This window comes from Semicossyphus pulcher, unplaced genomic scaffold (genome assembly GCF_022749685.1).
Source record: "Semicossyphus pulcher isolate SPU_LCO1_2020_fin unplaced genomic scaffold, fSemPul1.0.p SCAF_24, whole genome shotgun sequence".
In the NCBI taxonomy this organism is placed as follows: domain Eukaryota; kingdom Metazoa; phylum Chordata; class Actinopteri; order Labriformes; family Labridae; genus Semicossyphus; species Semicossyphus pulcher.
Window position 1 is genome coordinate 7,033,672 of NW_027211698.1, and position 27,277 is coordinate 7,060,948.

Below are 27,277 nucleotides of genomic sequence, written 5' to 3' on the forward strand. Positions count from 1 at the left end.
AAGGTGTTCAAACCACTCCTGCATCGGCTCATAAAAACACCATTCAGGAACCTTCCGGTCTTTGGGGGTTTCCTCAAACTCACACCGAATGTTTCCGCCCATCCACAATCGAATCAGGAGAGAAACGAGAAAGCACATTAGTGTATCTCTTGTTTGTCTGTGTACTCCGTGTCTAAGATAGTGAAGTATTCTGGCGAAGAGTTGAATGATATTTTCAATGGCTCCAGGTGGCCAGCGTTAGGAAATGTGTTATTTTTGTTACAATACCTCCAGAAAATAAAGTCTATTTATCTGTGAAGAGACAAAGATTTACAATAAAACAGATGACTACATAGAAATAATGACAGATTTTAAATGATGTAGAACAGATATAAATGAAAAACATGTACAGTTCATTTGGTTTTGAACACGATACAGAAATGTATATGCGTCAGTATTGAGTTTGATTTTATATATTTACCATTTTATTACATTGTAATGTTGTGACTGCGATGGAGAAAAAAAATATAAAGGAATATAAATTAATTTTTCCAAACGTGTGTCGCTTTTCCTTTCTTTTTTTTTTTATTTACACAATAAAAGTTTGTTTCTTACATTGCTTTGAATCAAAACAAAACTTTATTCATTTGTAAAAATGGAATCTTTTACTCCCTGGCATGATGAGCACCTTACCAAAATGATATTTTACATATGAGTAACATTTAAGATGTGAAGAGCATATTACATTTAGCATTTAAATATCATTAAAAGAAGCTTCTTAACTGCATATCACACCACTGGCCAGAGGTTTACACACAGAGTGCTTTATGGCACTAATGTATAATTTCACAGGTGCAGATGGAAAAACATCACTGTAATCACTTTGAAACAAATTTACTTAATATAGCCAAAAAAGCAAATATATTGACACAAAGTAACCATGTATCTGAGGTATATGATGATCTTATGGCAAGTTAGGATGGGGAATCTCTCCTCATAACTTGTTAAAACTGCAAAAGGAACACTTAAAAATATATAAATAGATCTGATATCTGTTCTATAAATAGAACAATATATTGTACTATAGTTTGTACTGTAGGTTTAAGCAAATGTTACTGAAACAGGGAAAAAATATATCCATTGGTTGGGAACTATTTTTAGCTGTGGATGAATACGCATTCATTGCTCGACTGAGTTTTAACAGCAGCTGGATGGTCGAAATAAATGACAATAGCCTTGTTCATATAATCAAACCTCGGTTTGGACAAGGTGGGCCTTGCTGTGCGGAGTTTGCATGTTCTCCTCGTTCTCGTTAGTGCATGTTCTCCTTGTTCTCGTTCGTGCATGTTCTCCTTGTTCGCGTTCGTGCATGTTTTCCTCGTTCTCGTCCGTGCATGTTCTCCTCGTTCTCGTTCGTGCATGTTCTCCTCGTTCTCGTTCGTGCATGTTCTCCTCGTTCTCGTTCGTGCATGTTTCCCTCGTTCTCGTTTGTGCATGTTCTCCTCGTTCTCGTTCGCGCATGTTCTCCTCTTTCTCCTTCTCCGCGTGGGTTCCCTCCGGGGTCTCCGGCTTCGTCCCACACTCTAAAGACATGCTTGTCAGGTTAATTGGTGACTCTAAATTGCCCATAGGTGTGAGTGCCAAAGGTTGTCTGTCTCTGTGTGTCAGCCCTGTGAGTGACTGGCGACCAGTCCAGGGTGTAACCCCGCCCTCTGCCCAATGACAGCTGGGATAGGCTCCAGCCCCTCCGCGACCCTGAACAGGATAAGCGGTCTAGATAATGGATGGATATAATATAGCTCCCATGAGGAACTTTCTGTTCTTGTGATTTTGGCGACCCCTGTGGACAAAGTAGTACCTCTCATCTCTTTGCTGATCCTGTCCTGTACATGTGTAAGAAGAAAATCTCATCCTTCTTTCTTTTAACATTCAAACGTATCACTTGCTGTGAATCTTTGCCGTGGAAAATATAGAAAAAAACTGATTGTTAATGGCCTCATCTGACACCTACCACTCGGCAGTGGTTGCAGGCCTTAAAATAACTATTGAGATATAATCAATGCTAATGGTCTTGTTTGCTTTTGTAGCTCATGTAGAGGCATCAGTATTATTTTCAGTCCGTTTCATAACCAGCTAAAAACTCCTCACAGGAGCTTTAAGAAAACAGTTCTGGATAAAAGGGAGTATTTAAAGATTATTCAGATGACTTGATGGAGGAAAAAAAAGGAAATCCAACTACAATTCTTTTCAGCTTTCCTCCTCATGAATGACCGGATCGCAGTGAGATACAACATACATGTTAAATGAGCTACTGGCTCCCTCTGCTGACAAAAAGTAACAGTTCAAATCCAGAGATATAAAAAGGTTGTATACAGTTTTCTTTGAACACAGTGCCTGCAGAAAAATATGAAATTGAACTCTCTTTTTAAGAACCAAGTCCAGCTGCATTTTGAATTGTGCTTAGAACCCCTTTTTCATTCCAACACTATCATGATTCAATTACTATTCTCTGACCAATAATATCTTCAATATTTTCTGAAGTAACAAATTCAGTTGAAATGCAATGAAATGAGTATGAAAAAATAACACCTCTCTGTAAACCTTTTGGCCTCGTAACCGTCCCTTTCCTTTTTACAGAATCGTCCAGTGTTTGTTGTTTTGGCGCAGGCTTTTCCTGAGTTACCTGAATCAACTGTATTCCCTTGGATGAACAACTTCGATTCGCATTCGCAGGGAATTTGTTGCACTTGCCGCTGCGTGGAGAACTTGGTGCTTGTAGGCTTTCCATCACTGTCAGTCTCCCTTCCCTGAGGCGTGTCTCCCTGTTCAAACACTGACATCTATCAGTCAAATACTGCCATGAGCGGCCTCAATAGTCTTCTAAGGATCAGGCGTCTGTGACACAGGAACCTGAACACAACTAAAGAAACAAGAGCTGTTAGTTTGATAATCAGTAGCAGACATATAAAGTAAAATAACACAGAAATTCAAATTAAACGAACAAAAAGGACACCAGGTACATTTAGAGGTAACAAGTCCACTGCTGAATGAATTTAAACATTTTATGGTGTTCCTCAAGGTTCTATCCTGGTTCCACTTCTCTATCTTTATGCTACCCCTGGGGCTTTATTATGCATAGCCATTCACTTATGTTGTAGTGTTTCAATTATTAACACTTACTAGCAGCTATGGTCAATACCAGTAGGACACCGACCACCAGCCGGCTCGTCAGACCGACATCCCAGCAGGTCTCAGCAGCCAGCAGGCAACGAGCCTTGGTCAGGGTGCCATTATTGGGCTGCAGGGGCACCGACAGGAGGTGGCACATGAGCGGGTAAATGTCCACGCTCTGCAAACTGCTGATTCGATAACCCTGCCGAAAGCTTGGCCCAGTTGCTGCAAGCAAGGGATGCATGCTGGATAGGGCATTGTCGTAGCCATGATCGCCCACTAAGGGAGGGACATAAATATGAATATTGCTTTGCTAGGCTCCACAAGTTTCAAAAAGACCTTCAGTGTTTGTTGCTGAGCTAACACATCACATGAGAAAATTGATGTCTACAGGTCCAAACTAGCTTAGCATAAAGAGCTACAGTGAAACCGCTAGCTTAGCTTCATGAGATTTGAGAAAAATAATGTGAGACTACAATGTTTCTTAATGTCTGCCGAAGTTGCCTATAAGTATCTTGAAGATAGAGGACATGATAAAAACATAAAGACAAACATTGACCTTCATTATTACTTATTTGTTATTGTAAACACAAGTTGTTGCTGTATAACAATTTTCAATCGGTCTGATACTATCATAGTATTGAGGAAAAAAGCCAGATACTTACAACTTAAAAGCTTGTTCCCACGCTGCACTATAGTCCAGCCCTCGTCAGCAATCACTATTACGGGCTGGATGCGTATGTTGTTCCTGTAGTGCAACCTAACAGGGATGTCCTCTTTCAGATATGCTGTTATATGGGCGTGGCACTTATTCAGCAGGTCGACCATGGCCTTTGGATCTGCGAAGAAGAAATAAAAGCTATGTTTTTTTTCTGTGACAGCCTGTAAAGTTTTCGAGGAGTTGTCTGTATATGCAGGATCTACTTTTTGGTCTAAGCTATTGTTAACCTGGTTACCTGTATGTGGGATGATGGCTGTCACAGGTGCGAGGTCCACCAGTGTGTAGTTGTCTGGGTGGAGGCAGTCGTCCAGCCTTATGAGGCGCTCGGTCGAGCACTGGGTCATGCCATGGTCACTGGCTATCAGGAGGTTGATGCGACCCCAGAGGCCGGTCCGCTTCAGCTCCGAAACCAGCACGCCAATATTGTCGTCAACCTGAACCCACACAAAGACACACAGCCATCAACAAACAGTGTCCATATAAACATATATCTTCCTTTTTTGCTTTTTTGACTCGGTTTGACTTGGTTTCTTGAACAAAAATGGTCTAAATTAAGACTTGTTTCATGAAAAAAACCAGCAAAGGACATATGAGTATGATACCCAAACGGTATCTAGCCACAATTAATATCATTACTCGGGCAGCGATAGAAAATTCCTGTTTCTGATTGCCTCTCAAGTATCTTATGTCCACGGTCCATTTTGACCCCCATGGTCAACATGGGGGTCCAAAGGCAGAGGGCCAAGCTTTGGAGTGCTATTGAAGAGTCCTGCTTCATTCCAATCCAAAATTTCTGTACCTCCTGTAAAGCTTTGGCCATAGCATTGGTGTTGTCAGGGCCGTAAAAGTGACCTGACCTGTCTGGCTCCTCCCAGTAGAGAGCTGCGAACTTCACTCCTTCCTCCTGGTGGAATGAGATATATATGTCAGACAAATATTAAAGGGCAACTGGATTAGAAAAACAGTGAAATATCTCTATAACTTAAGAGTAACTGTGCGTTCACACCGAACGCGAATAGACGCAAGATTCCATGCAAAGTCAATGCAATGACGCGAGTAGATGCAAATTCACGTCGGGTGGCGCGAATGCAAATGATCGCGACGCGTGAGTTGAAAACATTTAGCTTCCTCTGCAAATTCGTGTCACGTGGTGTAGCGAAAGCCTATCAACATCAAGATTCTCCTGACGCCGTTGGTAACCATGGAGATAAGCCCTACTTCCTCTCCTCCATTCCGGAAGCGAAGGGCAGATATTCGCCTGTTATTTAAACGCAAATTTTGATCCGGCGGCCAAACTCGCTCGAGTCACGCGAGGCGAATATTCGCTTTGCGTTCGGTGTGAACGCACAGTAAGGACCCATTGCATAGCGCCATGGCGCACAGCTTATGTGCCATTGCTATTTTTGGACGCAACCACAACCATGCCCAGCGACCACATTGTGTGAATAGCAAATGAACTTGCGCCTACGTTAGTTCCCATGGTCAGACGCACAGGTGGCATCTTGCTATCTTGATAACACAGAAAGCTATTGCGCCATAGACTTCAAGTGGCCATACTTAAACGATCTACAGCGCACAATCATTGCGCAAAATCTATTATGGCGTGTCTAGGTGAGGCCCAGGGCGTTGTATTGGGTCCCTTGATTATTAAAGATTATAATAACCTTAGCTCTTTGTTGCGTGTGAGCAAGCGAGTGCTTGTGTTTCTACGTGTATTAGAGTGAGTGTGCATCAGTGTGGACACATGATGGAGAGCTTGGGGTCGAGCTCGAGCTGGAGTTTTGGCCCAAGCAGGAATATACCTGAGGTGAAGCAAGCAACATTTCAACTAATAGTGAGCTTTTAATTTCTCTACCTTTCCGTCTCCTATGATCCAGTTTGTCACATTCCCCACTCGTTGCTTGAACGTCACATGACTATTGTAGGGCAAGAAATGTGTTGGTGTGCGGTTTCTAATGGGCAGGTCGGAGCCGGGCCACATCATGCCCGCCGTCTTGTAGCCGGAGTCCAGAGCGGTGACCCAGAGAGGCTCTGCCTCATTCCACCACCAAGGGTCATTTTTTTTCCCGATGTGGAAGTACTTGTGGCTGACAGGGTCGTACATGTTGTTAGCCAGGATGCCGTGAGACTCAGGGTACAACCCTGTCACCTGAAAAACAATGCCATTTGGTTTTATTTTAGTTTATTTTTCATCTACTGTTCTCTGTGTTCAAATATGTTTAAAACTAGGCATCATGCATACGGCTATCTGACACATCAACTTTCACAACAGGAGCAGCACAAGCAGCAGGGTTACCAGGGTGTAGTGGTTCGGAAAAGTCTTGGTGACAAAGACGTTGGTGAGCTCGTCCACCAAGACGCCCTGGCTGTACAGGAGCTTCAGGTTCACCATGGGGAACCTCTTCAGGTAGTCCGCTCGGAAACCATCAAATGACACCAGCAGCAGCGGTGGAGGGCTCTGCTGAGCTGTGATGCTACACAGGAAGCCCAGCAGGATTTTCAGTAACATCCTAAAAGGAAGTGAAAGAAAAGTGTTAGCTAAATTTAGCAAGATTTCAACCAAAGTCAACTTCATTGTGGCGCTAGTAGATTCAGGGGATCCCAAAAGTCTGTCAGATACACAATAGGGGTTAACGTTAAAACATTAAATTTCTGTGACTGAATCAGCTCCTCCCAAACAGGGCCAAGCAAGGTAACCTTTCAGAAACAGACTTTCTCATCTCAGAATAAATATTGCCGCAAGGGAATGTTGTCCGGAAAAGATCATTAAAATGAGTGAAAGGATAGCACTTTATAGCCGAATTAAAGCCCAAACTCTAAAAATAACCTAGTCCCTTCCAGATTAGAAGTCCACAGTAAGTTACCACGGCGACCAAGCCAGGTTAAAAGAGAGTCAGCTTCATGGTATGGAAAACTTTGGCTTTAGGCTCAACAGACCCTTCTAACCCTCTAGTCTCGCTTCATAGTACACCACTGTGGAAAACATTGAATAGATAAATAGATAAAAGTCAAAAAGTTTTCAAAGTAAAATTTGATGAAGAAATAAACACAAACACGAGCGAGCGTAGGCCTATTTGAGCCAAGGCTGTTACGCAACTGAGATAATGTCAACATTCTGCAATTGTCAGGTCGAGTAAATAACCACAATTACACATTACATCACTTATTACATCAATAATCACTGTCGACAATGAAGTCAACCAAAGAATGGGTCTCACAGAAAACCCCTTAACTCCATTATCAGTAACCTATTATAACTATCCATATTCTAATGCTGTAAGTTCAATAGCTTGCATCATTATGTATGTATTGAGTCCAACATGTTTGTATTGCGTCACTGACATCCCCTCACAACTGTCCATACATTTCTGGGAAAAAAACCCTTAGCAACTTCCTTAACTCCATCATCATTGACCTACTGTCTTACACATGCATATTTCCAAGTGGTGATTTCAATAGCTTTCTCATTCATGAAACTAAACACTGTGACAGTTGTGAGAGGATGTCAGTGACACAATACAAGCAGTCTGGAGTCAACATATTTGTAATTTAGCTGCTGAAATCACCACTTGGAAATATCCAAATTTAAGACAGCATGTCACTGGTAATGGAGTTAAGGGATTTTCTAAGGGATTTGAGATGATGTCAAAGACACATAGGAAGCAGCTTGGAGTCAATATATTTATTAATGATCAAGCTATTGAACCTACAGCAATAAAATATCTATAATTAAGACAATAGATCACTGATAATGGAGTTAAGGGATTTTCTAAGGGAGTTTTCCAGAACTGTATGGCTGTGAACGTAATGTGTAGAGGATGTCAAAGACACATGGGAAGCAGTTTGAAGTCAATATATTCATACACGAGCAAGCTATTGCATTGAATGGTTACTTACCTGTTACGAAGTTGACAGGCAGTTTTCCTTCACGCATTACAGTTGAATTCGCCCACTTTTCCCTTAAGTTCGTGCACCATCATCATTCGACTGCCTCACACTAAACACATGCAGAGATGAAGTCGAGCTAGCACAGGCAAGCCTTGACACAGCCATTGACTGACAAGTATGACTGGTTTACTTGTTTGGGGGGCGGGGACAACAAGTAAGACTGGTTGACTTGGCTGACATGCGTGACACATATGGCTGTTAAAGAAAGCAGGATAAGTTTTTTTTGTTAAAAACCACCGCTTCAGCATGTACAGGACAAAATCAGCTAAGAGCTAAGAGGTTCAGCTTTGTCCAGAGGGGGCGCCAAAATCAACCCAAAGTGAAAGGTCCTCACAGGAGCTTTAACAACTTCAAATCTGTCCCGACGTATGAAGAGCCGCCAGTATGTCGTTCACCTTTACAGTTTGTAGCGTTCTGCCCGCAGGGAAGTCGACAGAAATGCTGGAACCGCAGATGAGGCACACACACTCGTCCTTCACGTTCGTGGATAAAAACCTGCTTTCCCACTCCCTGTGGAAACAATATGTTTTCTGCTTTTCTTGGCATGGCCCTGTTCAAATTTGATAGTAAGCATCATTACTCAATTAATTACAATTTAATTGGGACATTTAGATGGCACTTCGATTAGATTACATTTCACTTTATTATCAGACTTTTTGAAATGTGTCCTGCATCTCATGGCGTCCAGAGTTACAGTAGTTAACAAACATAGATAACAAAACATAACAAAGGCAAATACTACAACATATATTACATCAGACATTACAAAGTGGCCGTAGTGCATCACCTTCAACACCCCGTGCTCAGTCCATACATGAACCCTTCAAGCTACTTAGAGCCCAAACGCTGAATTAATAACTTGACGGACTGTCTATTCAGTCGACTGGAAATCTTCTGTTTGATGGCAGAAGCTCATATTCTTCAAATAAAATATTAGTAACTATTAGTAACTATAGAAGTTGAGTATGTCCGATTAACTTTAACTATCTCTATTCTATGTCTCGATGTTTCAATATTAGATGTATTAATGTTACAACTGCATCCTCTGTGCTACGAGTTTGTCATCCACAGACTTGGTAAGATGTTGAACCACACTTCTTTCTAAGGTCTTCATAAGAATAGGAGTCAAGGCCACAGGAAAAGGTATTATACGTGAAGTCTTCCACACTTCTGGGATTATGTGAGTATCAATACAACGCTGAAAAATAGGCTGCCAGACAGGCGCAAGCTCATCTGCAAAAGTTCAGTTTTATAAAAGAGCTCCTCATCTGCTCAACAGAAACATCAATTCTATCTGACTGCACAGGTACAACTGAATTAAGGACATTAGCAATAGCAGCATGATCTAAATTACCCCGCTCATCAAACCTAGAGAAAAAGCTGTTCAACTGATTTGCAAACTCTGCCTCACTTAAAGATAAAAATGAGTATTTAAGGATCTTTGAATTTAAACCCCATGATTACAGTAACAAGTGAACCAAAACATTAATAGTAACCAGTAAAATAAAAAAGATAAAAGGAATTCTAACTTCAATTTCCAGTGACATACAATATACAGTTCAAACACAAAAATATAAAAACTTTTTATACAGTTTTCTATTAACACAATACCCACAGAAAAATATAAAATTGAAAACATAAAAAAATATTAAATTTCAGTCTTATTCTCTGACCAATAAAATCTTCAATATTTCCTTAAGACAACTGATATCCCACAAAAAAAACATCAATGGCTTCTTATCCCATTTTAAAGTCTGTTGTAACCAAGCATCAACCTCCGGTGTTGAAAAATGAAGCCAATGCGGAAGTGCAAGAAACTGCAGTTCCTCGAGTGGCCACTTGAGGGTCTCTCCAGAAAACAAGGAATAACATTACAGCATGGCCGTGCAAGAAGTCTGAGCTCCAGCTTTTCAGTGAGTTAAATGTTATGGTTTTTGTACAGAAATATTTTGGCACTAAGTAGCAGGTATGCTGTGCTAGCTTTAGCAGCTTGTTAGCCTGCTCAGTGTTTATCAAACATTTATTTAATCGTCGGCCAGTAAATAGGATTTAGGAGTTACAGCGGACCTTAGTGATGAAGAGACCGGGGATTTTACATTTCCAGTTACGTGTCGGCTCGCCGCTCTCTCAACAGGCGAGCGAGCAGGGAGCTACTTCTTTAGTCTGATAACTAAACACCGGCAGTCAGTCACCGTCACAAACAGAATCTCCTCATGGCAAAGTCAAACTAGCTCATTCATTATTTATACAGTCTATGGCTAATAACCGTTAGCTACGCTGAGGAGCATATAGCCTAGCTTCATAGCCGTAGCTGGCTGATTCATGCGGCCCGCTCACAGAGCTCAGCCATAGGCTTCAGCTCGGTCGCGCTCCGCCTCTTTGCCCGTCTCTGGATTAGCCGTCTCTGGCATTTCCAATATGGCGACCCACAGCGGCGGCGCAATTCGGGCTTCAAAACGCTCCTTCAGAAACTAATGGGTGACGTCACTGAGACTATGTCCATTATTTATACAGTCTATGGTTGTAACAGGGTTTTACCAACACTTACATAGGGATGTCTTAATCAAGTTTTGGAGTTAAGTAAAAAATTGTGTGCATCCAAGGTGTTCCTAAAAGATAAAGTGTAAAAAAATAACCCCTCTCTGTAAGCTTTTTGTCCTTCTAACATTCCCTTTTGTTTTCAAAGAATCATCCAGCGTTTGTTGCTTTGGTGCAGGCTTTTCCTTAATTACCTGAATGAACTGTATTCCCGTTACACAACTTTGATTTGCTTTTCGCTCGCAGAGCTTGTTGCACTTGCTGTTGCGTGGAGACCTTGGTGGGTGTCGGCTTTCCATCACTGTCAGTCTCCATTCCCTGAGCCGTGTCTCTCCGTTGAAACGCTAACAGGAATCGGTCAAATAGAGTATTTGACCGATTAAAGCACTGATCGGCGTCTGTTGCGCTGCAAGATGTACAAAACTGAAAAACAAAAACAAGAGCTGATCATCAGACAGAGATATAGTATACTGTGACACACTCTACTGCTAAATGCATTAAAAATCTTAGTTTTTTAAGCTTTTATTTTTGTTTACTTTACTAATTACCTTTGGTAATCTCTCCATCTCTGTTTATACACATTTTGTAAAGAAAAAGGGGCTACATGTGATTAATTTCCTTAATAACAACGATGAATCAAATCTTACATAAAAATGTAATCTTTCTTTTGCCCTACACAGCACTGAGGCTATTCACTTTTTTAAGGGGTTCCCCAGAGATCTATCCTGGTTCCACTTGTTATTATATTCATGCTACCCCTAGGGCTTTATTATGCACAGCCATTCATTTATGTTGCAATTATTCAGACTTACGAGCAGCCATGATCAATACCAGTAGGACCACCTGTAGGACCATCAGCAGTATCACCAGACCCGTATCCAAGCAGGTCTCAGCAGCCAGCAGGCACCGGGCCTTGGTCAGGGTGCCATTATTGGGCTGCGGGGGCACCGACAGAAGGTGGCACATGAGCGGGTAAATGTCAACGCTCTGCAAACTGCTGATGTGGTAACCCTGACGAAAGCTTGGCCCAGTTGCTGCCAAAAAGGGGTGCATGCTAGATAGGGCGTTGTCGTAGCCATGATTGCCCACTAAGGGAGGGAAAGAGAGTGAAAAAGTTGGTAGTTGGAGGCCCAGTGAGCGATTTCAAGTACATTTCATAATAAATAAAGAATATTTCTATACAGGACTAATGTCTGTGAGTTCAAAAAATACTGTCAATCACCATTTTTGGAGCTCAATTTCATATAAATACCATTTTGAAGGAAAAAGCCAACATTTTGGGATGTATGCTTTTTCTGTCAAGGTCGCACGAGAAGATCAACTTCAATTTCATTTCTGTGTCCACTGAAAAACTGGTCCAATGTGCATTAAAACGAGCTTGGAGCTACAGTCAAACTGCTAGCTTAGCTTCATAAAAATTCAAGAAAAATTTTACTGACTTTTCACTTAAAAACAAAAATATTTTTTAAAAGATATAATCTTTAAGATTTTAGTTTTATGCTCTTGAGTGCCACCCACTGGTAATAATTGGTAATACCCAATTTAACCAGACGTCTACAGCTGGCTCCCTTTGTCATTTTCCTCGCTTTCCTTTTTAGACTGTTTGCCTTCATCTGAGCGTCGAATTTGTTTCTCATTCTAAGTTGTATTGTAGTCGATCTTTTCTTTGTTTGTCCAGCCATAGTAGATTACCGTTTCCTCACAACGTTTCCAGAAACCAGAAGTGCAGCCACTTAGCTCCGCCTACCCTCTCTGGCAGACCAACCACTGCTGGGTGATGGAAAACGCGTCACTAACTAGGTGTGATTTTTTCCGCGTTTTTCGCCACAGACACCCAGTCCATAATAATACTATATACTGCAAATGCAAAAGCTCAGTGGGATAGACAGCGACCTAACAGACATTTATTTCCATGAAAATCCTCGAGATTATACCTTTAAATCTGCAAAAGTGACCTACTACTTTATATTGGAGGAGTTTTTGTGAAATATAATGGACAAAATAAACAACAAAAATTATATTGGCCTTCTTTATTATTTGTTTTTTGAAAAGACATAGGCTGTTTTGAGTAGAAAAAAAAGTGTTTGTATAACAATTGACAATAAAATTGCAGTTGTTGTTTACAAAAAGTAAGGTACATACCTTTTCGAAGCTTGTTCCCACGCTGCACTATAGTCCAGCCCTCGTCAGCAATCACTATTACGGGCTGGATGCGTATGTTGTTCCTGTAGTGCAACCTAACAGGGATGTCCTCTTTCAGATATGCTGTTATATGGGTGTGGCACTTATTCAGAAGGTCAACAATGGCCTTTGGATCTGCGAAGCACATTCAGTGAGCACAAGATTAGAGAAAGGAGACTGTACTGTACCATATCCTGTACCAATATTTTTGTCTTTTATCATTAATAAACAAAGCTTTATCAGCATTAACACAAAAAAATAAATTCTAGTCTTTTTATGCAGGATCTACTCTTTAAGGTAAGCTGTTGTGAACCTGGTTACCTGTATGTGGGATGATGGCTGTCACAGGGGCGAGGTCCACCAGTGTGTAGCTGTCTGGTTGGAGGCAGTCGTCCAGCCTTATGAGGCGCTCGGTGGAGCACTGGGTCATGCCATGGTCACTGGCTATCAGGAGGTTGATGCGACCCCAGAGGCCGGTCCGCTTCAGCTCCGAAACTAGCACGCCAATATTGTCGTCAACCTGAACCCACACAAAGACACACAGCCATCATATGTGTGTATCCATGTACACACATATATCTTCTTTTTTTGACAGCCATAGAAAATTCCTGTTCCTGATTTAGATTATTAATGTCAGTCGGTGCTCCCCGTCTGAACAGCCTGAATGGTTAACATTAGGGATGCACGATATTATCGGCACGTTATCGGTATCGGCCGATATCTGCTTAAAAATGAACTATCGGATATCGGCCAACACGCCGATATCTGCCGATATAATTAACCGATAAAATAATGGGCTGCTTCATACTTGATTAAATGCCCGACCTCGGCGCAATGTCCCCGGCGTGAAGAAGACCTGCGCGCAGCGTGATGACGTCACGTGTTGTAACAAATGTGATACGAGTATCACTATTATACTGTACGCTAATTCCAATACAGAAGAGAGTTGATGATCTCTGCAATTAGGTGTGCGGGAAAAAAATATCGGTATCGGTATCAGTAATCGGCTAAATGAGTTGTAAAATATCGGCATATCGGGTATCGGCAAAAAATCTAATATCGTGCATCCCGAGTTAACATGCCGCTTTTTGAAAGCTTCCACCTCCTCGCTGCCCCCTTTCAGAAGCCTGCTTCATTCCAATCCAAAATATCCGTACCTCCTTCAAAGCTTTGGCCATGGCGGTGGTGTTGTCAGGGCCGTAAAAGTGACCTGACTTGTCTGGCTCCTCCCAGTAGAGAGCTGCGAATTTCACTCCTACCTCCTGGTGGAATGATGTAAAGCATGTCAGACAATTGCCATAAACAGGTGGTTAGAACAGCAATAGAGCAAAATGGAAGACATTAAAGGGAAAATGGAAATACAGTGAAATATGTAATTGTAACAATAACTTCTCTACCTTTCCGTCTCCTATAATCCAGTTTGTCACATTCCCCACTCGTTGCTTGAACGTCACACCAGGGTCGTAGTGCAAGAAATGTGTCGGTGTGCGGTTTCTAATGGGCAGGTCGGAGCCGGGCCACATCATGCCCGCTGTCTTGTAGCCGGAGTCCAGAGCGGTGACCCAGAGAGGCTCTGCCTCGTTCCACCACCAAGGGTCATTTTTTTCCCCGATGTGGAAGTACTGGTGGCTGACAGGGTCGTACATGTTGTTAGCCAGGATACCGTGAGACTCAGGGTACAACCCTGTCACCTGGTGAGAAAAAACAATGCCATTTGGTTTTATTTGAGTTTATTTTTTATCTACTGTTCTCTGTGTTCAAATATGTTCAAAACTAGGCATCATGCATACGGCTATCTGACACATCAACTTTCACAACAGGAGCAGCACAAGCAGCAGGGTTACCATGGTGTAGTGGTTCGGAAAAGTCTTGGTGACAAAGACGTTGGTGAGCTCGTCCACCAAGACGCCCTGGCTGTACAGGAGCTTCAGGTTCACCATGGGGAACCTCTTCAGGTAGTCGGCTCGGAAACCGTCAAAGGACACCAGCAGCAGCGGTGGAGGGCTCTGTTGAGCTGTGACGCCACACAGGAAGCCCAGCAGGATTTTTAATAACATTCTGAAAGGAAGTGAAAGAGGAGTGGCAAGACATGGTGCATTTAAGGAAGTGCAAACTGCAATGCAAAAAGCTCTAAAACTGTTTTATGTACATGCTTGAGTGACAACGCTAATATGCAACTGTTTAGACGGTATAATGTTTACCATTTTTACCCTCTTAGCTTAGGGTGTTAGCATGCTAGCATTTGTCAATTACATAGCTGTACACAGCTGCAACACTTTTGCAAAACACCAAACCATCAGTCGAGATTTAAGGGTGAAGCTGAAACCAAGAAAAGGAACTGTGCACAGCAGAATTGTTGTTTTGTTTGCAGTGCTTGCCTTGGCTCGTCCTCGCATCACCGAGGCTGAGCAGTTATTGCAAATAGCAGTTTTGCTATCTATTTCGGACACTTTGAAAAACTTCCACACCACGGACATTTTGGCTTCTAACTCTCTCATGCTAAGGGAAATATTTCAAACGAGCATTAGGCCTCTTGTGTGTTGTAGCGCTCTGTGTCCGCCCAGTCTGTAAACAGCTGTTAGGTGTGGTACAAAATAATTTCTATACAAATGCTGTTTAATTAATTAATTTATAATGACCAACAGCCTGCTTACAGTGTTCCTGTTGGGATCTTTAATAAATGACAACATATAGGAAAAAAGAACTGTTGTATCCTGTCCACTGTAACAACCGTCCATGAGTCATCTCCCAATATAAGTCCACTGTATGCGTTTGTGAAGCGTTCCTGTACTCACATGGCTGTGACTCAGTGCATTAAACGCCCTCGTATTCCAGCTCTGCACGCGCGTTGGGACTTTTACAGTGCGGAAATATTGAGTGTGATGCTTTGAGGAAAACAATTCGGTAATAATAATCCTCCCCTTATGATTTTGACCCAGACAGATGTGCAGCACTACAGTAAAAGCATGAGGTGTATAATTAGTAAAACACTATTTGCGTTGCATCTATACAGATTGCTCCGCTGTAAAGTATAATGTAGGCTTTATAAAGGTCATTCATTGATGGTTCATATTGGGAAAAAGTTGTAATGCTTACTGTGCGTCGTCACGTTGCCAGTGTCTCCCGCTGCTTTCACTGCTCTGAATGACTGCGACTGGTCTTTGTGCAGAAAAATGCAATTCTTCTACTTGTCTTCAACTCTTTTGCTATTGCGCATAAAACAGTGAAGTCTGTGCCTAATGTGCTCTCAGTGCGGATGCAGCCCGTGCCGTGGCTGGCGCTCAGCGGCACTTTCGATTTCGGGACCCCTTGGTCACGGTCAACGTCCGCTGACTATAGACTTCGGCTCTCACGGCCTCAGTCCTACCTTAATGAATTGCAAGCAACCATATATATTACACCACATATTGCATTACTAATGGTTACAGACAATGCAGATGTTGACGGAAATGGATAATGTAACTTATAATGTACAAAATAGCTTTCCCTTTCAGTACAGGTGCGACTTTACTGTCTACATTACATTAGCTTGGTAGTGTTATTCACATATTGCTAACAGTCTGTTCAATAAGGTTACCTGTTACGAAGCTGATAAGCACTTTTCTCCGAAGCACTACAGTTGAATTACTTTTGCCTTTTCTGAGGAACGTTTTAATTTCACTGCCTCAGAGTAAACAAAGGCGTGTTTTCGAGCTAGTAAGTTTACTTTCAGTGACTTCCGGTATGGCATTTCAAAATAAATCCCTCTTTGTCACGCCACACACTGTAATACAAATGCACGGTATTTTTCTAAACTGTAGCTCGTTCGTTTTGTATGTAACAGCAATTCAACACGTTAAGTATAATGAAGAATAATCCAGCGACATTACTTGTATTGTTATGAACGAGTTTGACAATACATCAGTTTTATTTTGACGTAAAAACGGTGTAACTGCTGCTCTCGTTGCGCCACGCTTGACGCAACCGACGACTGGCGCTTTAACAGTCGCAGTTCAGGCAGCGAATGAACTATCAGATGGGGGGGGTGATCAACAAGCAAGACTGTTTTACTTGTCGGACACATGGTGTGAAAATGAGGAAATGTTTTAAAAGTTGAATTGCAGTTAGAATATTGGAAATGTAAAGTTGGAAAGTTTTTGTAAAATTACCCAAAAAAAACCTATGAGACATCCTGATGTGGTGAATGAGTCTTGATTAGAAGTGCATGACCAATGACAACACAATACCTCTCCGCATTGCATCGCAGCATTGTATACAATTTGCCAGGGATGCAATTCTACATACAAGTAGTCAGCGCTGTCAGCGTGATTCGGACTTCTTTAGGATAAGTGATATTAAAGCTACTGTGAGGAGTTTTTTTGGTGGTTATGAAACGGACTGACATTAATACTGATGCATCTATATGACCTACAGAAGCAAGCAAGACCATAAGTGACAAGATTGATTATTTCTTTATAGATATTTTTAAAGCTGCCGCAGGTAGGTGTCAGACGAGGAGATAAACAGCCTTTGTTTACATTTTTTTTTCTGTTAATGATTAAAAATGGTAAAATAAACCAGGAGGAGATTTTCCACCAGATTACTCTACTTGCGCATGTACAGGGCAAGATCAGGGAAGAGATAAGAGGTACTTCTTTGTCCACAGGGGGGCGCCAAAATCGACAATAACTGAAAGTTCCTCACAATTCTTCGTGGAAGGAAATCTGCCTGTGAACGTATGTTTATAACGTCTTCTGTGGTTCTGTATGGAGTTTTCTAAATTTTAAAAGATAACCCTGATTGTCATTTTTAATGTCATGCTTATGTTATTCCCCCTCAGGTTTGAATTTAAAAAACATGGTACTAATAAGTAATTTTTTCCCCAAATTATTCATTTTGAGACGTTGAAACTACTTTGAACACAGCAAGTCTACAGAGCTATCCCTGCTTGTCCCTGTGTATTCCCTGTAGTGTATAAATCCCTGCCATGCCTTCAGTGCGATGCCTTGAAAGCGGCTATCAATGTTTTCTATAAATCGTTAAAAATGTTGAAGATTTAAAACATTTAAAGGACGAACTTTTTCAACATCAAAAATACGTCATGTCCATTCAAGATGTATTCTCCTTTAAGGATTGTCGCTGTCCTCCCTTGGCATTGATTTCCTGACTTCCCCGTCCAAAGTCCAATGCTGTTTATAAGGTAGGCACTGTTGGTATCACAGTCACTTTGCTGCACACCTTTATAGGTTCACCATCTTGGACAACCTCTCTTTGACCTCTTCACCCAGAATGGATTTCTCTGAGGAGAGCGTGTACGAGGTCCCGGAGGCCACCTACGAGAACCAGTCGTCAGGTATATACGACATGACCTACGAGACGCCAAGCGACGAGCCCCCCGCAGCTCACTATGAAAACACTGGAGTTATAGGACAAATACCGCCTCCCCCTTACGCCACACACTGTAATACAAATGCACGGTATTTTTCTAAACTGTAGCTCGTTCGTTTTGTATGTAACAGCAATTCAACACGTTAAGTATAATGAATAATAATCCAGCGACATTACTTGTATTGTTATGAACGAGTTTGACAATAAATCAGTTTTATTTTGACGTAAAAACGGTGTAACTGCTGCTCTCGTTGTGCCACGCTTGACGCAACCGACGACTGGCGCTTTAACAGTCGCAGTTCAGGCAGCGAATGAACTATCAGATGGGGGGGGGGGGGGGTGATCAACAAGTAAGACTGTTTTACTTGTCGGACACATGGTGTGAAAATGAGGAAATGTTTTAAAAGTTGAATTGCAGTTAGAATATTGGAAATGTAAAGTTGGAAAGTTTTTGTAAAATTAACAAAAAAAAACCTATGAGACATCCTGATGTGGTGAATGAGTCTAGATTAGAAGTGCATGACCAATGACAACACAATACCTCTCAGCATTGCATCGCAGCATTGTATACAATTTGCCAGGGATGCAATTCTACATGTCAGCGTGATTCAGACTTCTTTAGGATAAGTGAGTGATATTAAAGTTTTATGTTAGTTAAAGCTACTGTGAGGAGTTTTTTGGGGGGTTATGAAACTGACTGACATTAATACTGATGCATCTATATGACCTACAGAAGCAAGCAAGACCATAAGTGACAAGATTGATTATTTCTTTATAGATATTTTTAAAGCTGCCGCAGGTAGGTGTCAGACGAGGAGATAAACAGCCTTTGTTTACATTTTTTTTTCTGTTAATGATTTAAAATGGTAAAATAAACCAGGAGGAGATTTTCCACCAGATTACTCTACTTGCGCATGTACAGGGCAAGATCAGGGAAGAGATAAGAGGTACTTCTTTGTCCACAGGGGGGCGCCAAAATCAACACTAACTGAAAGTTCCTCACAATTCTTCGTGGAAGGAAATCTGCCTGTGAACGTATGTTTATAACGTCTTCTGTGGCTCTGTATGGAGTTTTCTAAATTTTAAAAGATAACCCTGATTGTCATTTTTAATGTCATGCTTATGTTATTCCCCCTCAGGTTTAAATTTAAAAAACATGGTACTAATAAGTAATTTTTTCCCCAAATTATTCATTTTGAGACGTTGAAACTACTTTGAACACAGCAAGTCTACAGAGCTATCCCTGCTTGTCCCTGTGTATTCCCTGCAGTGTATAAATCCCTGCCATGCCTTCAGTGCGATGCCTTAAAAGCGGCTATCAATGTTTTCTATAAATCGTTAAAAATGTTGAAGATTTAAAACATTTAAAGGACGAACTTTTTCAACATCAAAAATACGTCATGTCCATTCAAGATGTATTCTCCTTTAAGGATTGTCGCTGTCCTCCCTTGGCATTGATTTCCTGACTTCCCCGTCCAAAGTCCAATGCTGTTTATAAGGTAGGCACTGTTGGTATCACAGTCACTTTGCTGCACACCTTTATAGGTTCACCATCTTGGACAACCTCTCTTTGACCTCTTCACCCAGAATGGATTTCTCTGAGGAGAGCGTGTACGAGGTCCCGGAGGCCACCTACGAGAACCAGTCGTCAGGTATATACGACATGACCTACGAGACGCCAAGCGACGAGCCCCCCGCAGCTCACTATGAAAACACTGGAGTTATAGGACAAATACCGCCTCCCCCTTCTCTACCCCCACCTCAGCCTCCAACAGAAGAGAGGCGAGGGAGTTCCTCCTCGTCCTCATCCTCATCCTCATCCTCATCTTCTTCCTCGAATGCCGAAGAAGACGAGGAAGAAAAGAAAGAGGACAGGAATAGGGAAGAGGACAAAGAAGAAGAGGAAGAGCAGAGCACACTGGTGGAGCAGCGCATCAGAGAGCTGGATTTGGAGAGGTGGTCTCCAGAACCTGAGGTGGAAAGAAGGAACTCATCACGCAGATCCTCCTCCTCCTCCTCGTCTTCCTCATCGTCTTCATCGGCCTCTGAGAAGGAGGAACCTGATACAAAAGAAAAAAGTGATGTCACACTTTTTGTTAAGGTAGGAAAGAAATGGCGCATGCCTGATCAAACCAACAACTTGTAGGCCCCATAAATCTCTGCCCTAATCAGTTGCTTGGGAACACCTGAGCAAGGTCACTTAGTATCTCCTTATATGTGTGTGTGCATATGTGTGTGTGTGGAACATGATATAGACACAATGGACTTTATGTCCTATTGTTTTAAACCCCTCACTGTGCTGTTTAGACAATCTTCTATTCATAGGGCTTTATGTCATGTCATGTGTGTGTGTGTGTGTGAGAGAGAGAGAGAGAGAGCATGAGTGGGTACGTGTGTGTTGCTCCTGTTCTAAATATAAGTCAAGTTGAACTGACAAGAATGTTCTGACTCAGTGCTGGGATGGTTAGGGGTGGTTCCTGTCGCATGGACATGTGAATGTGTGTGTGTGCTCGTGTTACACTTCGCATGTTGGTGAGTGGGCTTCCTGAAAACACTTAAAACATGGAACCGCCACACCCAAACTTACTTAATCTATTACATCATCCACAAATTTCAAGCTAAAGTCCAGTTGCGCTGGAGTATACAGGGATCATAAATCTGACACTTTGAAACTACAGCCATATAAATGATAGCAATATAATCCTGAGATCACTGCAGGAGAGTGACTGAGGTCAGCCATTGCATGCACCTGAGAGCCAGCACACCAAAGCTATCATCATGTTTTCTTGTAGTATAAGCGTCGTGTTAGCAAAGGAGGCTAGCTTTGGTTAGCTACTAGCTTGTTTATTCAATTTAAAGAAAGCTCTAGCTAATTTAAAAACACTAAAGTATCTTGTTAGAACTCTTACCATACACATAACAACTACAGAATCTAAATCTGTGTGCATTTAAAACTATTAAAGCTGTTAGCCTGGAGCTAACATGGAGCTGGAGCTAACGTGCTGGTAGCAGCAAAGTCTGGTAGCTCTGAATTTTTTTCTAATAACAGTTAGAGCTATTGGCTACAGCAGTGTCTCAGTTAGGGGCTGCATCCTTCAAAGGACGCGGTGTACGGAGGAAGAGTCATCCTGTGTAGACCGCTAAGGCTGAACTGAAATGACATGGTTTGACACATCACCAAACGCAGCTCCTTTCGCCTAGCAACAGGTAGCTAGCGGGCTAACTAGCTAGCATGACTAACGTCAGACTACTTCATCTATCATTTTAAAGATGATTTGTTTCAAGGCCCCTTTTCGTTATTTGTTTTGCTAGCTAGAGTCAGCCGTCTTGTTTTGAATCTAGGGATACGTTGGACGTATTTGTCGGGCCACATCTGAAGAAGCCTTTAGATCGGACAGCATTTAACAAGCCGCTGTGACGCAATCGACTTTCAAATATGTCCTTCAAAAGATGCAGCCCCTGAATTGGGACACAGCTTATTATTTCAGTGTTAGCTAGCTATCAGCTAAGTACCGTTCTCTTAAGAGGCATCCTTTTTAAAGGAACCTGTAATGTTTATTAAGTCTTCATAATGATTTATTAACTTTTAGTGATGCTTTAAAGATGAGGTGGAACTATAAGTGAAGAGTCTTTGACCAGGTTGTGATACTTCCTTTGTCTTTTAGCTAGCTGTTTAATTTGTAGGGATGACACCTTCAACATTATGTCCCTTACACCTTTTTTGAAAGGTACTGTATTAATATTTACAATCAGTTAGTGGATAATTTTAATAATTATTTATTAATATTTTAGAGGTAATAACCTTTGCTGGTGGCTTATTCAAAAACGACTAATCTCTATTCCACTTGGGAGTGTCTGAAAGAGCAACCTGAGAGTAGTCTAGCTTTATTTAAAATAACACACTGAATAAAGTGAATGCTATAGAGAGGTAAAATCTTAGATTGACTTGAACTCTGTGAAGGAGCACATGTTTGAGCTTAAACACTTAGCTGGTCAAATGATGTAAATCTTTTAAAATGGGTCACACATGAGTTTTGAGAACTTCCTGAAAACAGCTGGGCACTGTAGTTTTTAGCATTGGACAGGAGGAATAAGTGCATTAGTTGAGGACTATTTGTATGTGTGGCATCAACTCTTAAAAAACTACATCGCCCATGTTTCTTGCTCCTTGTGCTCAACCAGTTGGGTGAAAGAGTTCACACACTGCTGATGAGTCGGCGACAGAGAGGATGACTCTTGATGATTCAAAGTCGTGTTCCAAATCAGAACTGTTAAAGATGGGAGGAGCAGGGCACCCTTGGGTGACACGGTCTGCCTTCTCCCTCCTGACTACATTAATGCCTACAGTGACACCCCGTCCCCTCCCCGCCCCAAAGGGGGTTATTTTTGCCCAGCACTGTCACGCCCCTCTGCTGAAGCCTGGGGTACAACTTCAACCTCTCACACACACACACCCTCTCTCTCTCTTGTTCTCACACACTCACGTTGGCTTTCGTCCTCAGCTGACACTCTGACACAGCTGCTATGGGACCAAGTGGACTTAAACGCGTGGACCAGGAGTAGAAGTAAACTGAAACTGCTCGCTCACACACACACACAGACAAACACATCTACACATTTGGGGACACAAAACACGCGAGGAAAGAGAGTTTTTCTTGACCATGACGGATTCTGTAGCCGAGGACGACAAGGACCCTGATATTGAGCTATTTGTCAAGGTGGGAAGTTTTATGTGTGTGTTTGGTGTCTAGATAACCCTGCATAAACTTTACTTTCTCAAGCTATAAAGAGTGTCTAAAATAAAATATTGTGCATGTATGTTATGGTGGCTCCTTTAAGCGTGTGCATGCCATGTTGTTGTTGTTGTGTGCTGATTTTTCCGTGCGTTAACCTGACACCCACGTGCAGGGACAATCTCTCTCTTTCTCTCTCTCCATGAATTATTAGTGGGGTCCTTTCAGTATTGAGAGCAGGCGCTTTAAATGGTCTGAAATGATCATATTTTATGATATTGGTATGCAGTTTGACATTTTATACATTTTTCTCTCTTATAGTCATGTATTAAGAAGAGCCAGAACATACTGTGTTAGTTTGAGGATGGGAGGTTGACAGTCTGAAGAGTTTACTGTATGTTCCTTAATTTACGCAAATATATTTAAAGTGTAAAAATCTGTTAATTTCTAAAACGAATTTAAAAATATTTAAAGGATTAGTGTCACAGGTTTGAAAAGGCATTTATTGACATTTAGCAGGGAGTTAATGGATAGATCGATACAGCCAGCAGCCCCTGAGCTTTAAGAGTGGAAAAGGTCACATTTCAGGTCATTATCATTGTCTATTTTTTTTACCATAACAGTGTTTTTTTTCTCTAAGTTTTAGCATCATAAGAACAAATAATGCACAATTTATACTTTTAAAGACCATTTTTGGTCAGACCATTATTGGCCCCATTATTGGGGCGGCTGTGGCTCAGTGGAGTTGGTCATCTCTCTCATTAGGTTGGGGGTTCGATGTCTAAGTGTCCTTGGGCAAGACACTGAAACATCCAGCCATCGGGTATGAATGCATAGATCCTGATTAGTAATTGGCACTAAAGTCAATGCCATCAGTGTGTGAATGTGACGTAGTGTAAAAGTGCTTTGAGTGGTCGGAAGACTAGAAATACAGTCCATTTACCAGTGCATGCTACAGTGCAAATAATTAGACTATCTGGACTTATAGTGGTGTTGTTACACCGCTTGACTGCTTTGCATGATAGCTGTCATACAGCAATAAAAAATGAGAACAGCTTTATGGTTGTTCAAACACAATTAAAGCACAGCAGCAAATAAAATACAGCCGCACGTGCTAAACAAAAAGGTTATCGTACTAGTTAGCACTTTGCTAAAGTACTCATTATTTTCTGTATATGGGCTGAAATATGTTTAGTGTATAACATATAGCACAAATATGCGAAATAGAGTAAGACGACAAGATTTATTTACTTAAAAGTATTAGCAACTGGAAAAAAAAAGTGTATTTGGATTTCAGGACTCATGCTTTGACAGGACAGTAGGTATATGATTTCTATAACTGATACGCCGCTACAGTATCATGGGAACAAGAAGTCCAAGCAGGCAGTGATGCGGCTAATGGAAGCCGCGTGGATTATTCATGTTGGACTTGGCGTCTCATTTCAGTGTCCTATTGCAGCTTTGCACACACACACACACACACTCACAAAGAGCACACACACATGTACCCGACTGTATCTTTTAATATGCCGGTTATAAACGTGTTATGAATAAGTGTGTACATGTTAAAGATGAGGAGTGACTCAGAATGAAGGCTTAGTGTGCTTAAATCCATTTGTCTTTTAATATTCGTGTGTGTGTGTGTGTGTGTGTTTACAGGCTGGGATTGACGGGGAAAGCATCGGAAACTGTCCCTTCTCTCAGCGCCTTTTTATGATCCTCTGGCTGAAAGGCGTCGTCTTCAATGTCACCACTGTTGACCTCAAGAGGTATGATAATAATATCAATATAACACTGTAGTATAACGGTAAAGCACAATAAAGGAGTAGATAATAGAGGTCGACATAGTCCAGGTTGATCTTTTTGACCCCAATAAACCTCCTCAATATGCTAATTGTTGCGTCAGCATCTATATGTTGTGTATTAGAAAGATGAAACTGTTATTTCATTATTAAATATAAGGTTAGTGTCCATTTATTTTATGCTAGGTCTTGCAAAGACCTAAACAAAAATATATACAGGATGGTATCTTTTTCAGTGAAAAAGCTAAAATAAACCAACTCCAAATGACCAAACTGCCGATGATGCTAACGATTAGCTGGTGAAAAGTGGAGCATTTAGCAGCTAAAGAGCTAGAAATATCCCCTCAAGATTTGGTGTAGGCTAAAAACAGAGGTAAATGAGAGTGGAAATGCAACTAACTTACATCAGGTGGCCAGAAACATTACTTAAAATCAATGTTGCTCTGTGGCTGCTTATGTGCTAGCTTGTCACAGTTGTATTTCTAGCTTGTTTCCTTGCCCCTAAGTGGCCAAAAAGTTAGTTAAAGCAGGTTTAAATTACATACCAGTGGTTAGTTTCTCTGACCATTATGTTTATCTAGGCCATTATGCTTTAAAACTAAAGAAAAAGTCCAGCCTCAACTTCACATTGAGCCTAATGCTAACCTAGCATGCTAGAAGTTGTGGATTTACGCCTGTATGGCTCGCTTAATGGCTAGCATTACTGTTAAAAGTAACGTTTTGTAATGTGCAGTGAAATCACTAGGAATAGGTGTTTAGTTGGCTTAACCCTCATCTAAATAACATCTTTATACTCTTGCCAAGTATGATTTTAATCTCTTTATAGAGGCAAAAAAGTCACCGTTAGCTTACATTGAAATAGCCCTTGGAAAAAAAATGCTTCCACTTTCAGTAAGGGAACTTAAAAAATACAGCTCCTGTATTATTGTAGGACTTTGTAGTTGTATCTATTGCTTGCGTTTACATGTGTTGTATTGCATGTACCTATACGCAACATGTCGTTACTTATCGTTTGATTAAGCAGCTAACACAAAGCTTTAGAGCAGCTTTCAGATATGCATTCAATTATGCTCCAGCTCCAAGTGCTGCCTGGAGAAATACAAAATAAATCCCCAGAGGATCACATTTAAAAACACTTCGAAGAATAATTGTTTTTGGAAAATGAGGCCCAAGGTAGTTAGCGTTAGCAGTAATAGCCACCCGAGCTAATTACACACAGAAAAGAGGATAATTTACTTTATTGTGATAGTATTCCATTACGCATTTATATTAGAAGTTGTAAATCTTTCCACTCTGATTAGGAAACCTGCTGACCTTCACAACCTGGCTCCAGGGACCCACCCGCCCTTCCTCACCTTCCAGGGGGAGGTTCTAACTGACGTCAACAAAATAGAGGAGTACCTAGAGGAGAGGCTGGCTCCACCAAAGTAGGCCACACACACATAAAGTCACATAGGGATAGGAAAAATGGTGGGCACGTTAACGCTGCGTTCCTGTTTTGTAGGTATCCCAAACTCGCAGCAAAGAACCTCGAATCCAACACAGCAGGAAATGACATATTCGCGAAGTTCTCGGCTTACGTCAAAAACATAAGACCAGATCAAAATGGAGGTAAGCGTGTTTCACGGCAGATGGTTTCTGCCTGTTCAAAGGAAGTGTCTCCTTGCAACTGTAACCAAGTGGTTGCACACAGGTGGATTAATGTTGGAAATACCTATTATAATCCAAACAGAAGCACTGGTTTATCCACTGTGATAACCTTCAGATCTCGATATTGTTCTATGTGTGTGTTTCAGCACTAGAAAAGAGTCTAGACAAGTCCCTGGCTAAGCTGGATGACTATCTGAATAGTCCACTACCTGATGAAGTTCTGACTGGACGCCACAGCGGTGATGGAGAATCTGACCGCAAATACCTGGACGGAGACGAACTGACGCTGGCTGACTGCAATCTTCTGCCCAAACTTCATGTTTTTAAGGTAACCTACTTTGGATTGGTGCATTTAGGTTTGTTTGATTTTGTGAATTTGCTCTTGACAGTATTTTTTTACATTAACTTGTTTTGGCCAGGTGGTTTCAAAGAAATACAGGAACTATGACATACCGTCTGAATTCAGAGGGGTGTGGCGTTACCTTAGCAACGCCTACAGCCGAGATGAGTTCACCAACACGTGCGCAGCGGACGTGGAAATCGAGCAAGCCTATAAGGACGTAGCGAAGAGGTTGGGGAAATGAATGTCACTATTGTACCTTTCTCTCTTTTCGGAAAAATGATGAAATCACACATCACACACAGTATACACTCTTAATTACGAATGTGTTGAATTTGTAGCAGAGTGGTATGGTGTTGTAAAGAAAGGTGTTAAATTAAAGATGTTTTAATTTTACTAAAGATGCTGTGAAGCATCTCAAGCCATGTAATAATACTGGATAGTTATGAAACAGGCTGAAAATGTATTGGCCATAGTGATTATACATGTGATATTTCTAAACAAAAATTACCCATTGCTAAATCCTGCACCTGAATGCAACAGTCAAATCAAAGCTTAGCAAATGCACTGTAACTATAGGCTTGCTTTTCTGCATTTAAACAGTTGGAGGGTGGTGTCAAATTTAAGCCTTTTCAAAACAATTAATACAAATGTGTTTAGCCTCCTTTATTGGAAGCGGTAATCATTAGCATGTCCTGCTAACTAGCTAACAACTTCACCAAACATTATTTGGAAGGCCAGGTTAGGTAGCACATCGTTAATTAACTATATTAGCGTGTGCGGTATGTTAGCATGTTTTAACTAGCTCCTGGATGCTCTCAGAGTTGAGGATAGCAGCTCAAGCCCC

At 41.4% G+C, this 27,277-nt stretch overlaps 3 protein-coding genes across 3 annotated transcripts; 1 reads left to right on the forward strand and 2 right to left on the reverse strand.

Annotated features, from left to right (window-relative positions):
• Window positions 1-2,866: 2,866 nt before the first annotated feature.
• enpp4 (ectonucleotide pyrophosphatase/phosphodiesterase 4) lies at window positions 2,867-6,380 on the reverse strand. The gene is made up of 7 exons (XM_069675701.1): window positions 6,168-6,380; window positions 5,727-6,020; window positions 4,671-4,775; window positions 4,107-4,305; window positions 3,816-3,989; window positions 3,160-3,429; window positions 2,867-2,874 (listed from the first exon to the last, which is right to left on the reverse strand). The coding sequence occupies exons 1-7, from the start codon at window positions 6,378-6,380 to the stop codon at window positions 2,867-2,869; spliced, it is 1,263 nt and encodes a 420-aa protein (XP_069531802.1).
• A 2,093-nt stretch (window positions 6,381-8,473) lies between these two features.
• Window positions 8,474-15,771, reverse strand: LOC138603389 (bis(5'-adenosyl)-triphosphatase enpp4-like). Its single transcript, XM_069675138.1, has 8 exons — window positions 15,635-15,771; window positions 14,383-14,596; window positions 13,936-14,229; window positions 13,696-13,800; window positions 12,860-13,058; window positions 12,500-12,673; window positions 11,170-11,445; window positions 8,474-10,780 (listed from the first exon to the last, which is right to left on the reverse strand). The coding sequence occupies exons 2-8, from the start codon at window positions 14,593-14,595 to the stop codon at window positions 10,737-10,739; spliced, it is 1,305 nt and encodes a 434-aa protein (XP_069531239.1). The 5' UTR covers window position 14,596; window positions 15,635-15,771; the 3' UTR covers window positions 8,474-10,736.
• Window positions 15,772-22,438: 6,667 nt separating this feature from the next.
• Window positions 22,439-27,074, forward strand: clic5a (chloride intracellular channel 5a). The gene is made up of 6 exons (XM_069675299.1): window positions 22,439-22,623; window positions 24,298-24,407; window positions 25,742-25,867; window positions 25,945-26,051; window positions 26,237-26,418; window positions 26,510-27,074. Exons 1-6 carry the CDS (start codon window positions 22,567-22,569, stop codon window positions 26,672-26,674), a joined length of 747 nt encoding a protein of 248 aa, XP_069531400.1. The 5' UTR covers window positions 22,439-22,566; the 3' UTR covers window positions 26,675-27,074.
• Window positions 27,075-27,277: the final 203 nt, after the last annotated feature.

Excerpts from the sequence above, each read along its gene's own strand:
- enpp4 (XM_069675701.1), bottom strand. The coding sequence starts at position 6,380 with ATGTTACTGAAAATCCTGCTGGGCTTCCTGTGTAGCATCACAGCTCAG. Across the intron at positions 4,306-4,670 it reads TGGCCAAAGCTTTACAGGAG|GTTGACGACAATATTGGCGT; the intron begins GTACAGAAATTT and ends GTGTGGGTTCAG. Across the intron at positions 3,430-3,815 it reads TGGGAACAAGCTTTTAAGTT|TGGGCGATCATGGCTACGAC; the intron begins GTAAGTATCTGG and ends TCCCTCCCTTAG.
- LOC138603389 (XM_069675138.1), bottom strand. The coding sequence starts at position 14,595 with ATGTTATTAAAAATCCTGCTGGGCTTCCTGTGTGGCGTCACAGCTCAA. Across the intron at positions 14,230-14,382 it reads TTCCGAACCACTACACCATG|GTGACAGGGTTGTACCCTGA; the intron begins GTAACCCTGCTG and ends TTTTCTCACCAG. Across the intron at positions 10,781-11,169 it reads GGTATTGATCATGGCTGCTC|TTTTGTACATCTTGCAGCGC; the intron begins GTAAGTCTGAAT and ends TTTGTTTTTCAG.
- clic5a (XM_069675299.1), top strand. The coding sequence starts at position 22,567 with ATGACGGATTCTGTAGCCGAGGACGACAAGGACCCTGATATTGAGCTA. Across the intron at positions 25,868-25,944 it reads GAGAGGCTGGCTCCACCAAA|GTATCCCAAACTCGCAGCAA; the intron begins GTAGGCCACACA and ends CCTGTTTTGTAG. Across the intron at positions 26,052-26,236 it reads AAGACCAGATCAAAATGGAG|CACTAGAAAAGAGTCTAGAC; the intron begins GTAAGCGTGTTT and ends TGTGTGTTTCAG.